The sequence below is a fragment of the Triturus cristatus genome, chromosome 3_1, assembly GCF_964204655.1.
Source record: "Triturus cristatus chromosome 3_1, aTriCri1.1, whole genome shotgun sequence".
NCBI lineage: Eukaryota > Metazoa > Chordata > Amphibia > Caudata > Salamandridae > Triturus > Triturus cristatus.
In genome coordinates this window covers 1,172,446,706-1,172,460,674 of record NC_140583.1, presented here as the reverse complement: position 1 = coordinate 1,172,460,674, position 13,969 = coordinate 1,172,446,706, and the positions used below count along the sequence as shown (strand labels likewise).

Genomic DNA, 13,969 nt, shown 5'->3' with positions numbered 1-13,969 from the left:
AAATGGTTGAGTCAGCAGTAGAAAGTGAAGCGCCCTGAGAAATAAAGAGATCTAAAGAGTTCTTGAGCAAGGGATACTGGGAGGAATGGACATTAGAGAGGTGAAAAGAATCGCGAGTATCGGAGAAGTCGCGCAGGGAATTATTACTAAGTAAGGAATCGAAAGTAATGATGCCTTTATCTATCTATTCTTTCCAAAAAAGTGCTCTGTGATTAATCTTAATGGATTTGTTGTACCAAATTGGGATTGAGGAATGAAATTCCAACTGCGAGAGGGAAGAGCGAAAGACAGAGAGGGCGAGTGCCTTAGAGTGTCTAAAAATAGGAGTAAGAAAACGTTGCGGAGGATGAGATAACCGGGCAGCCGTAACAAATGAAAAAGGCGAGAGCTGCACAAGTTCTATAGCACTCCAGGCTGTTAGAGGGGGGTCAGACAAGTCAGATAGAAAAGGCCAAATCTGTTTCAGAGTAAAAGCTGAGTGAAACCGAACAATGTTGGGGAAATTCACTCCACCCAGATCTTTAGGTTGTTGAAGACGAGAGAGAGAAATCCTTGCCTTGCGTTTATTCCATAAAAAGGAGGTAAAAATACGGTTTATAGTTTTAAAAAAATAGAGTGGAAGGGAGATTGGAAGCATTGAAAGGTAAAAATTGACTATAGGGAGAAGCATCATTTTAATAGTGGCGAGCCTCCCCCACCAGGATAAGAAAAGGGGGGACCAACGTTCTATAAGGGAAGAGAGTTTTTTAACAATATCCTTCTGGTTAAGCTTAATCGTATCTCTAATGGTGCTGGCATACAGAATACCTAGACATTTAATATTACCTGAGTTCCATTCAAAACCCGAACCCTGAAACATATGAGGAAGGCAAAATTTATTAAGAGGCAAAACCTCAGATTTATCTATATTAAGTTTATACCCAGAAACCAGAGAGTATTCTTGTAACAGGGAAAAGAGTGCGGGCAAAGAGGTGGACGGGTTAGAAATATAAAGCAAAATATCGTCAGCATAGGCCGTAAACTTAATATCCATGTTTTGAAATACGAAGCCAGTATACAAAGATGAACGTCGAATTTTTTCCAAAAAGGGCTCTAACGCAAGAATGAAAAGAAGAGGAGAGAGAGGACAACCCTGTCTAGTGCCTCTATGCAAAGAAAAATAAGAGGATTGAGACCCGTTAACCCAAATAGAAGTGGAGGGAGCAGAATATAATAACTTAACATAACGAATAAAGGGAGGACTAAAGCCATGCCACCGCAAAGCACCAAACATAAAATCCCAACAGACTCTATCGAACGCTTTCTCAGCATCTAAGGTAATGGCAGCGATTGGGGAGTCCATCTTTGAGGCCAGGTGAATAATATTAAGGAAGGTTCTCGAGTTATCAGTGATGGATCTACCTTTAACAAACCCAGATTGATAGATGTTGGTAAGATCAGGGATAACTTTGTTAATACGAGAGGCCAAGACTTTAGCATAAATTTTACAGTCCGTATTAATCAAGGAGATGGGTCGATAATTTTTGCAAAGGGAGGGATCTTTATCTTTTTTAGGGATTAAGCATAGCATGGCCTGAGTGAAAGAACCTTGGGAACTCCCTTGAGCCACAAAGGAAGTAATCAAAGAAAATAAATGAGGTAAAAGAATATCCTTAAAATGGAGATAAAAGCGAACCGTGAAACCGTCTGGGCCCGGAGTTTTATCTTTGGGAAGAAGAGTAATAGCATTAAGTAGCTCCTTTTCTGAAGGAGGAACGTCCAGTGAAGAGAGATCCACAGACCTATCCGAGGACCATGGGACGGACTGAAAGAAGGAGTCTATTTGAGAAGGCGAGGGAACAGATTCGGGCGTATAAAGTGTGGAATAATATTGAACAAAACAATCGAGAATTTTGTCATCAGTATGCTGAGGAATTCCATGCGAGTCAGTAATAGTTATTATTTTAGATTTTTGTTTTTAAATTTTTAGATAAGTAGCGAGAGACTTACCAGCTTTATTGCGTCCGCCGTACATTTTGGAGTGAAAATTAAGGAGGGTAGTACTCGCAGAATCCCAAGAGTGCTTGTTAAATTGCATTTTTGCTTTGATGAGGGAAGAGAGTGAGTCTGAGGAATTAGTGGTGAAGTAGAGATGCTCTAGGTCTTTAATTTGTTTAAGAATTTGGGCCGACTTTGAAAGAGCTGTTTTCTTTTTTCGTGAGACAAAAGCAATAATAAAACCTCTGGCAGCAGCCTTGAAGGAGTCCCAAATAGAGTGAAAGTGAGGGGTAGAGTGAAGATTATTTATAAAAAAATCCTTTGCAAAAAATATAAATTGCTCGACAAACTGTGAATCTAGGAGGAGCGAATTATTGAAGCGCCACCGCCTAGAAGTGGGAGTAGGTGAGGGAAAGTCCAGATCAGTAATAACCGGAGCATGGTCAGATATAAGAATTGAGCCTATTTCTGAATTAGTCATAAATTGGAATGAATGCTGTGTGAGAAAAATATAGTCTATACGGGAATGTGAGGAGTGTACTGGAGAAAAAAAGGAAAATTCTAAAGTATCGGGATGGGAAAGTCTCCATGAGTCGATAAGACCTCTAGAGGAGATAGCATTAAAAAAGGACTTTTGCATTTTATTGGGGACATATCTGGTGTGTGATTTACGATCTAAAAATGGGTCCATTAGTTGGTTACAGTCACCACCTACAATCAAATTATCACTTGCATGAGAGGATAGAAGCTTAGAGAAATCCCTCCAAAAGGTTAAATCTACACCGTTAGGGCCATAAACATTGCAAAAGGAAAATTGTGTATTATTAACAGTAACATCTAAAAATAGCCATCTACCACAAGTGTCATGGAATTCATTGTGCAATTGAACAGATAATGACTTATGAAACAAAATAAGAACACCATTTTTACCATTTACTGCTGGAGAACAAAATGCCTCTCCAACCCATTGTCTACGCAACGAAGACAAATCTTGAGAATTAAGGTGGGTCTCTTGTAACAGTGCAACATGACATTTCAACCTTGCTAAATGAGATAAGACACGTTGTTTTTTTACAGGGTTGCGAACTCCTTTAACATTCCAAGAAATGACACGAAGACCATTCATTTGTGTAAAGAAAGTAAGGATAAGCAGAAAGGAGTATGGAATTTAAGACAGGGTAGAGAAAGAGAAGTAAACTGAAAATAAAAATGAAATGCACATGTGCCTGAATAAATAGTAAGAGACAGAAAAATTAAAGCAGGCGACAGCCGCAAATACGTTGGTGAAGATATAAAAGAGAAGAAAAACAACGAAGTACCAAGAACAGAAAAAGAGAAAAAGGAAGTATGGTGTGTATCAGATAGTGAAGAGGTTGCCAAAAGAATAGAGATGACAGGGATAAAGAGGTATGAGGAAAGGAAGGACAAACAGCAAAAAGAGGGAAGAAGCGAAAAGGAGAAGGGGAAAGATAGAGAGAAGGGTACAGGGGTACAGAAACCCCCAAAAGGCATCCAAAGGAGGGTGACAAAAAGCCAGTAGACTTTAGCCACGGAAAGCAATTGAACAAAAAACATTACTGTGAGAGGGGGGCGACGAAGACCAAAACAGCCGTGCTAAGAGGAGCATATAGGAGAACAAACCACCATAGAGATAGAAAAAGAAACTGAGAGACGAAAGACTATAAATCGGAAAACTAGAACAATATAAAAAACAAATAGGACAAGCGAAGGAACTTACCAAACATCTAGGGAAAGAGACGGCAACAGAAGGGGTAAACACTGTAAACAGCAGGATGGGACAAAAGGGTGACCTTGACAAGAACACCACAAAGGGGAATCCTGCAAAACAAAAGGAAAAACAAGGAATGAGCACAAGAAGTACAGGAACAATCCAACTTCTAACTAAACAATTAAGCAAAACAGGATAATCCTATAGTTTTAAGAAGAAAGAAAAACAACTAGGATTTGCTCAATTCCATAAGTTCTCCCTTGTGAGTATGAATGAACTTCTGCAGGTCAGCAGGATCCTCAAAGCTATAAGTTCTTTCCTTATAGGTCACTTTGAAAAAACAAGGGGGTATTAAACCATAGCGTGCGTTCATAGATCTCAAAGCCGGTCTGAGGTCCAAAAATTCCTTTCGGCGGGAAGCCGTAGGCTTGGAGACATCCTGAGTGAAAAAGACCTTGTGCCCAGACCAGATCATTTGCTTATGTTGCTTGGCGGCCTGGAGAATCATCATAAGATCTGAGTAGAGGAGGAAATATGCTATGATTCCACGAGGTTTAGATACAGAAGATGCGTTTCTTGGCCCCAGACGATGAGCACGTTGTATATTAAAATCTGAGGATTTCGGGAGGCCAACAATTTGAAGAACTTGAGATTTAAGGAATTGAATCATGTCCGACCCCTCTGATCCTTCCGGAATACCATAAATGCGCAGATTGTTGCGCCTATTGCGGTTTTCCAAATCTTCCGCCACTTTCTTGAGCTGGCCAACTTCTTTAGTGAGAGTGTCAACTTTAGTGACAACATCCTGTGCATCACTGATCCTCTGCTCCACCTCAGACAGTCTCGTATCCATACTAGACCATTTATCATCTAACCTCTGAAGCGTGGCAACAGTGTCCGTGATAAAAGGACCTCAGCATCTTGGCACCCGGCCCCCTGGCCCAGAACAGCACCGCACTTTACCCAGAGTCCCTGGAGGGACGTGAAAACCGGCGCAGCGGTCCCGCAGCGTGGGACGCGCGCGGAGCGTGCCCAGGTTCGGCCCGGGCGAAGACCGGGCCCGTCTTAGCCCGTCATAGGCCGACGTAGGCAGGGCTGGGCCACAGCTCGTAGCCGCACGGTGGAGGGACATTTGACTCACAAAGCTACTGGAAAACAAAAAGGGAGCGGGTGAGTCTGTGCCGTCGGGCCTTTTTACTTTTGTATTGTAATTAACTGACTGACAGCGATCTCTTTGGCAGCATATATCAAGATATGGGGAAAAGGAAAACTATGTGTCAAAAAAAATCCCCAGAAGGAGGGTGGGGGAGGAGCCATCAGACTCTTTTGAAATATCTGACTGGAGCCATGGGGTCCATAGAGCAGCATATTTCATCTGTAGAGGAGGCTATAAACACCGAAAGATCTGGTCCAGCAGAAGAGAGTGATACGGGGAAGGAGACTTGCATTTCTCCATCAGATATTCCTGAAATCTTTGAACCCAGTGTTAGCATCATTGGGTGCGTTGGAATCCCTCTGATTATATCTCTATTTGCGAGCCAGACCTAGATGGTGACCCCCAACCACCGACCAAACGCTTGCGGAACACTATATATCCTAAAACTAACTCAATTAATATTCCCCACAATCAGTCAGAGGTCAGAGTTGTCACTAATAACTCTGTACCCGGCACTGTGCGGGACAAAATTCCCAAAATGATTAAACCAGTGATGGAGTCACAAAGCCACAGGAACAACACTAATAAGGGCTCGTCGCACAGCACCCCAAAGGAATTGGCGGCATTGAACAACAAGTTCGACACCTTGGACTCTTATTTGCGAGAAACTCTATCCGATCTTGTCAAAAGAGTGGGTATCGTGGAAGCCACACTTTCAAGTCACCTGGAAATTCACCAGTCGATTACTGCAAGGCATAAAGTACCTTACCATAGGGACCCTGTACTGGAAGGGCAAGTAAACAACTCAACTGTAAAGGTCGTTACCACTCCCAGTACTAGCGCGACCTCAACAAGACACAACCAGACATTCGCTAATATAGATTTAGGCACTAAATTAATGGGCCCACCTGCAGACATCGCGCAGGGATCTTTAAATCCTTCTTTAAATCTACCAAATAATGGAATTCCCCTTTGCTCTGACGTTGCCCCCAGGTCAGACCAGCAACAGAAAAATTATTTAGGAATCCACAATCGCCCTGCATTAAATGTCTTAGCACCTGATTACAGCCCAGTTGTCAAGCAATCTAAGTGTCAGGAATCCCCTCCCGCACATGGATTCCCTCCCACGATGCCACTTCCGTGAACCTGGTGCGCTTGGAGGAGAGCGGACTACAACTCCCAGAATGCCCTCCGGCAACAATTGCCTTATGCAACTCAAGAGTTCTGGTTACATAACACCAAGGGTAACGCCTAGTTTTCATGTTATGCAACTCAAGAGTTCTGGTTGCATAACACCAAGGGGAACGCCTAGTTTTCATGTTATGCAACTCAAGAGTCATGGTTATACAACGCCGAGAGTACTACTTAAGGAGAAGATCACTGGGACTCGGCGTCGGATATTCTGATCTTTGCAGGAGTACCTGGTTGAGGTACACGGACCCGTTGGTGAGTTGAGCGGCGGAAGGAACATTCTAAGGAGCGGAGGAGAGGTGCTGGCGTGTGCTTCCTGCCCGTGTCCTGTCCCGTTCTGAGAGCCGTATTCAACGTCATTGGGCACAAGTCCTGTTGGTAGAGCCGAAGCTCCCAACGGCCTGACAATTTGGAGAAAACGAGGTTGGTGCGAGCCGAAGCTCCCAACCCTCGTTCCTGGGGTAAACACACGCTTATAGCTAAGACGCTATCCAGGAGGTGTTTCCGCGTCTTAGCCATCGACACTCGTAGGAGAACTGGGATAGGTAGAGCGGCTGCTCCCATCCATTCCCTGCGCCACCTTGGGTATCATCACTTAAACCCGGATACAAGAGACGCACACTAGGAGGTGTTCCCAGCGTCTTTGTGTTGTGGCATTACTCTGGGGGATACTGGTAGAGCGGCTGTTCCCAGGTGGTAGAGAGCCCGGCCGGGTGACTCCCACGTGCCCCCCCGTAGATTCCACAACCTTGGAACTACCCTTCACAGCGGTCGAGTGGCATTGTCGGCCACTGCTTAGCACTGTGCCCTCCGTTGGAGCATACCGGGTCCGGTGTGCATGCGGAGGACGGTTAGACGAGCTGTGAATGGGTATCGTACTTTAACTGGTGATTCCAGTACTGGTATTCTTTGTTGTCTGTAGTTGTTTATCTGTTTATTAAATCATCCTTAAACCTCCATTTCTCTGGTCCGTCGTCTGTTTGTCCCAACCCCGAGAAAGCCAGGACGTTACATAATATCCGACCTCTTCCATAAACTATCTCCTGGTTGGGCGAACGACATGGCCACGATTGAGGATGTGTTGGCCGTCTTAGCCGCGATGCAAATCGAGCTCACCGCTTCCAGACAGGAAACAGCAGACGTTAAGGCTAGAATGGACGCTCTGCAGAACGATCCGCTACAGGCGGGTGCCTCTCACACGGCCACGGCTCCTGCGGTTGTGGTAGAGATGCCCGTAGCCATTCCTTTGGCGACACCAGAGAGGTACAGCGGAGACCCCAACACAGTGCAGGTATTCCTCACTCAAGTAGCACTGCATCTGTCCTGCAAACCAAAGGCCTTTCCTACCAGCCAAGCCAGAGTGGCCTTTCTGATCTCGTATCTTGCTGGGAACGCGGCGCAATGGGCAGTCCCACTGGTGAGCAGGGACGACCCTATCCTATGTGATTGGGGAGCCTTCCGCGAGGAATTCTTGAAGGTGTTTGATCGAAGGGCGGACTCGTATACTGCCGATCGAGAGATGTTGGAGCCGAGGCAAGGCAACAATGATCTGGTGCAGTACCTTAATGCTTTTCGAAGGTTAGTGGCCGAAACCAAGTGGCCCATAGCCAAACAAACCGCGCTGTTTCACCAGGGCTTGAGCGAAGAGCTCAAAGATGTGATAGCACAAATCGACCCCCAACCCAAGACATGTGAAGGCTTGATCAACCTGGTGCTACGGCTGGACCATAGATTGAACGAAAGAAAGGGCGATCACAAGAGGAAAGGGAAAGCGCTGCCATCGTATGTTTCGATGGGTGGCCCTGAGACCAACTCCTCCACCAGGACGGAACCCATGGACATAGGAGCTATAAGGGCGAGCCTTACAGCCACTGAAAAAGAATCACGCCGCAAGCAAGGCCTTTGCCTTTACTGCGGGAAAAAGGGGCACTATGTACGCGAGTGTCCAGCCAAGCCAAAAACCTCACGATACCGAGCGAACAAAACGGTGACAGCAGTGGTGGAAGCACCGGCGGAAAACTGAGGGACTCCGGGTCTAGGGAAGGGGCATCTTGGAGTCACACCCACATCTCTTCCATGTTGAGCCCGAATCAAAAAGGGTGAAGACATTTGTTTATTACCTTACACGTAGGAGTGCAGGACCAGTGGATACCTGTGGTAGCCATGATTGATTCAGGAGCCACGGGCATGTTCATGGACTACAATGAAGCACGGAGACTGGGTCTCACTCTCCTTCCCAAACAGATACCAGAGGAGGTGTATGCAGTGGATGGGAGAAGTCTGGTGACCGGACCTATCGGACAGCACACAGGAGAAATACCGGTGAGGTTCGGAAAACTGCATAACGAACGTATCGATTTTAGCATAATCAGAGCCCCGCAGTACGGGGTCATATTGGGTCTACCCTGGCTCCAAAAACATAACCCAACGGTGGATTGGCCTACGCATCACATTGAGATGACTTCCCAGTTTTGTGAACAATGGTGCGGCATGCGGCAGGACCCCCACGAAGGTGAGGTAGGCGAAGGTCACACGGTCGCCACGGCAGCAGAAAAGGACGTAAAGCTGCCCAGAGTGTATCACAGTTTCGGGGACGTATTCGATGAAATCCGAGCGGAGGTGCTCCCTCCACATAGACCGTTCGACTGCCAAATCGACCTGGTTCCGGGGGCTAGCGTTCCCAGCGGCAGACTGTATGCACTCACAGAACCCGAAAACGTACATCTACGGGGATATTTGGATAAGTTACTAGGGCTGGGGTTCATCAGGCCGTCGAAATCCCCTGCCGCATCGCCTCTCTTTTTCATTCCGAAAGCGAATGGCGAATTGAGGGCCTGCGTGGACTTTAGGGCCTTGAACGCGATAACCATAAAAAACCGGTACCCCCTGCCTCTCATAAGCGTTCTCCTGGAACAGGTAAAAAAGGCCCAAATATACACGAAGCTTGATCTCAAGGGGGCATACCATCTTGTGCGCATGAGGGACGGCGACGAATGGAAAACCGCCTTTAAGACCAGGTTCGGGCTCTTTGAGTACCTCGTCATGCCGTTCGGACTATGCAATGCCCCTGCCGCCTTCCAATACTTCCTCAATGAGGTGTTCCGGGAGGTATTGGATATCTACGTGGTCGTTTATATAGACGACATACTCATCTACTCCAACTCAGAGGAAGAACACGTACAGCACGTATCCGCGGTTCTCACAAAACTGAGGGAAAACATGCTATACTGCAAACTCAGCAAATGTGATTTCCACGTCACATCAGTGGAATTCCTTGGGGTGATGCTGAGCCCCAACGGCCAGGAGATGGCGGAACGCAAGATCAGAGCGGTGGAGGAGTGGCCGGTGCCCCGAGGAGTAAAGGAAGTCCAGAGCTTCATTGGCTTCGCCAACTTTTATAGGCGTTTTATTGAGGGGTTTTCTGGCTTGGTAGCCCCGATCACGCAACTACTAAGGAAGTCTCAGGAGTTCGTGTGGGGACCGGAAGCACAAACAGCATTTGTGGCCCTCAAGAAGGCCTTCAGCACCGCCCCGGTGCTAGCTCACTCGAATCCGGAATTACCCTATGTGGTAGAAGCGGACGCCTCTGATGTGGCGCTGGGTGCCATTCTATCTCAGAGGAATGAGGTGTCGGGTTTGCTCCATCCTGTGGCGTACATGTCTCGTAAATTGAATGACGCGGAACGCAATTACCATATTGCGGAGAAGGAACTACTCGCGATAAAGGACGCATTTGCTGAGTGGAGGCATTTGTTAATGGGGGCCAGACACGTGGTTACAGTGTATACGGACCACAGGAACCTCCAGTTTCTGACGGCGGCGCGGCATTTGTCTCCCCGTCAAATGAGGTGGATGATCTTTTTCTCCGGTTTCAATTTCCACATCACATACCGACCCGGTACGGAGAACAGGAAAGCGGACGCGCTTTCGAGGCAATCGAATGCCAGGGATCCGCAGCCGGTTGCCGAACATTCCATCATCCCTCCAGGAGTTGTGATAGGGGTGATTCAACCACAGACGTTCCTCAGGGGGGTCCAGAAGGGGACCCATACCTTCATGTGGCGGAGGTGGCTTCACAGTCACAAGGAGTGGCAAATGAAGGACGGGATTCCGGTGAAAGGACGATGTATGTTGTTACCCACGCCTAGGCTTCGAAAACAGGCCTTCACCTGGTGCCACGTGTCTCCCTGTGCCGGCCATCTGGGTGTCGAAAAGACGGTAGCGAGCCTAGGACGGCAGTTCTGGTGGCCTGCCATGAAAACAGACGTCCGGAATTGGTGTTCATCATGTACCGTTTGCGCATCCATGAAATCGGACCACAGGAGATCGCAAGGACTCCTCCAACCCCTTCCTACACCGACCAAACCCTGGGAAAACATATCCTTAGACTTCATTGTCGGGCTACCAAAGGATCAAGGAAAGACGGCCATACTGGTGGTGGTGGACTATCTCACGAAGATGGGGCACTTCCTCGCTTGCAAACAGGTACCTTCGGCAGGAGAGCTGGCGTTGTTGTTATTGAAGAATGTAGTGAGACTACATGGCCTACCCAACGTGATCGTGTCGGACAGGGGATCTCAGTTCACGTCGCACTTCTGGAAAACTTGGTGTTAGGCGTTACACGGCAAGTCTGCCATGTCCACGAGTTATCACCCGCAGACGGACGGCCAGACGGAGCGCCTGAACCAGTCGCTCAAACAATATCTACGTTGTTTTGTAGAGCAAGGGAAGGATGAGTGGGTGGACCTACTTTGGATCGCGGAAATCGCGTACAACAACGCCACACATTGTTCCACCAAGGCCTCCCCTTTTTATGGTAACTACGGCCATCATCCCCGGTTCTTGCCGTTTCTGCACCCGGTCAGGGAAGACAGATTGCCGACAACAGCCAAGAGGGTGGCCCGCATCAAGGAGGCCTTGATGAGTTCTCGAGTTGCCCTGGAGGGGGCTAAAGCCACGTATAAAGCCTTTTCTGATAGGCGGAGAAGGCCTGGACCGGTCTACAAACCTGGAGATTACGTCTGGGTCTCTACACGGCACATGAGATTCAAGAAAAGTAGCATGTTCCATCCCCGCTTCATGGGCCCATATAGGATCCTTCGATGCATTAGCCCGGTGAACGTGAAAGTGTGCCTGCCCCAGTCCCTGCGGATCCATCCCGTGTTCCACGTTTCCCTCTTGAAACCCGCGAACGCGGTGAGGCCTCGTACGCCGGTGTCGGTGACTGTGGATTCGGAGGTGGAGTACGAGGTGGCTGGTATCTTGGATTCCAAGTGGCGCAGGGGCAAACTATGGTATCTGGTGGCATGGAAGGGGTACGGACCCGAGGAGCAGTCATGGGAACCTGCGGCGGGGGTTCACGCTCCTCGTCTGGTATCGTCGTTCCATCGTCGATATCCTTCCTGTGCTGGTCCTGATGGGGGGGCGCTGATGGGAGGGGGATGTACTGTCAGGAATCCCCTCCCGCACATGGATTCCCTCCCACGATGCCACTTCCGTGAACCTGGTGCGCTTGGAGGAGAGCGGACTACAACTCCCAGAATGCCCTCCGGCAACAATTGCCTTATGCAACTCAAGAGTTCTGGTTACATAACACCAAGGGTAACGCCTAGTTTTCATGTTATGCAACTCAAGAGTTCTGGTTGCATAACACCAAGGGGAACGCCTAGTTTTCATGTTATGCAACTCAAGAGTCATGGTTATACAACGCCGAGAGTACTACTTAAGGAGAAGATCACTGGGACTCGGCGTCGGATATTCTGATCTTTGCAGGAGTACCTGGTTGAGGTACACGGACCCGTTGGTGAGTTGAGCGGCGGAAGGAACATTCTAAGGAGCGGAGGAGAGGTGCTGGCGTGTGCTTCCTGCCCGTGTCCTGTCCCGTTCTGAGAGCCGTATTCAACGTCATTGGGCATAAGTCCTGTTGGTAGAGCCGAAGCTCCCAACGGCCTGACAATTTGGAGAAAACGAGGTTGGTGCGAGCCGAAGCTCCCAACCCTCGTTCCTGGGGTAAACACACGCTTATAGCTAAGACGCTATCCAGGAGGTGTTTCCGCGTCTTAGCCATCGACACTCGTAGGAGAACTGGGATAGGTAGAGCGGCTGCTCCCATCCATTCTCTGCGCCACCTTGGGTATCATCACTTAAACCCGGATACAAGAGACGCATACTAGGAGGTGTTCCCAGCGTCTTTGTGTTGTGGCAGTACTCTGGGGGATACTGGTAGAGCGGCTGTTCCCAGGTGGTAGAGAGCCCGGCCGGGTGACTCCCACGTGCCCCCCCGTAGATTCCACAACCTTGGAACTACCCTTCACAGCGGTCGAGTGGCATTGTCGGCCACTGCTTAGCACTGTGCCCTCCGTTGGAGCATACCGGGTCCGGTGTGCATGCGGAGGACGGTTAGACGAGCTGTGAATGGGTATCGTACTTTAACTGGTGATTCCAGTACCGGTATTCTTTGTTGTCTGTAGTTGTTTATCTGTTTATTAAATCATCCTTAAACCTCCATTTCTCTGGTCCGTCGTCTGTTTGTCCCAACCCCGAGAAAGCCAGGACGTTACACTAAGATAGTTTTGGACCTTCCTCCCGCTGTTTCCCCATATACTGTTATCCTGGCTAACGTTCCGCGATTACGTGCCGGGATCATAGAACATTGGGATACATTAAGGAACAAATCACTGTTTTGGTTAGGCTCCAAAACTGGCCCTACAGATAACCTCTTCCATAACTTCAAAATGGCCAGAAGAGTTAGTTGGTTAGGGAAGGGCCAGAAGTCTATGCCAGGGGACTGTGTGATATTGACTTTTAAGTCAATAGAGTTGGTTCACCACAAATGTCTAGGGTGGGCTCGTCTTCTACCTCCTTGCATGACATTAACGTGGTCCCGCTGGGCTTCTTTTATCAACCTTTTAACTCTACATATTCATACCCACATGATAGGGAATACCCCATGAGGCACACACTATATAATGTCCCAGTGCAGAATCGTTATGATCTCTTCTCCCACTTGGAGCAGGTGGATTGACGCCCTAAAAAGAGAGAGGGGCCGAACCTGTTGAGTAGAGTCGCCACCATAGATATGAGTCCATCAGCACAGGGACTAAATGATCTGGGCCCCATAAATGTTATGGTAAATTCATCTATAACCCCAGAGATGGCCACACAGGAGGATCTCATGAAAGACATTCACCCGGCCCTGACCAGCATAGCCCTTGAACTAATAGGTAAAAATTCAAGCCAATTGTCTCTTCTACCCTTAGCCTAGATAACGGTTTAATAGCGTCCCCCATAGTGGGCATTGCCATAGCAGTAGAACCAAGCTCAAGTGTTGCAAAAGAAAAGTTCATAGATTGTACTTGTAATGTCCTGTTCTGGAATATTGCAGGTTTAAAGTCTAAGATTGTGGACCCACAGTGGACAGAGTTTGTACTCAAGTTTGATATCTTATGTCTGCAGGAAACATGGGCCGAAGATGTGATCCACATCAATGGGTTTAAAACATTTCACTCGCCTACAGTAGCATCAACGCATGGGAGAGCAAGGGGGGGACTTTGCACCTATGTAGCATATCATACAAATCTGTTGAATATAGTAACATTGGTCACTGACTGCCACTTTCAAATAATTGGGGCCGACCTGGACAGATCTACTGGTCTATTGATAGTGAATTTTTACAACAATGCCCCGCGTAAAGATCAGGCAGGATTGTTGGAGGCCATTTCCCTACACGTTATTAAGATCCAAGAGGCCTCCTCAAAAGATCTTTTTATAATTTGTGGCGGAAATTTTAATATCAGTCAGCATTGGGACACTGGAGTCTGTGGCCTTGGATATAACAGTGAGACTAGTCTCCCTCACTTTAACCACTCTGGTCCACGGGAGATTCTAAATGATATTATGCTCACTGGTGACATGGG

The 13,969-nt window shown here is 47.8% G+C and overlaps 2 protein-coding genes across 4 annotated transcripts in view; one reads left to right on the top strand and one right to left on the bottom strand.

The window, feature by feature from the left end:
* The window catches only part of ROBO3 (roundabout guidance receptor 3), a 1,168,980-nt gene that overhangs the window by 455,137 nt on the left and 699,874 nt on the right, over positions 1-13,969 (top strand). The gene's annotated exons all lie outside the window — the stretch shown is intronic.
* Positions 1-13,969, bottom strand: part of LOC146861725 (uncharacterized) — a 422,385-nt gene that overhangs the window by 276,187 nt on the left and 132,229 nt on the right. For all 3 annotated transcript variants that reach the window (XM_085646099.1, XM_085646101.1, XM_085646100.1), the window contains one exon: positions 3,716-3,816. In XM_085646099.1, the coding sequence (XP_085502225.1) occupies positions 3,716-3,816 (101 nt within the window). The remainder of the gene's footprint in view (positions 1-3,715; positions 3,817-13,969) is intronic.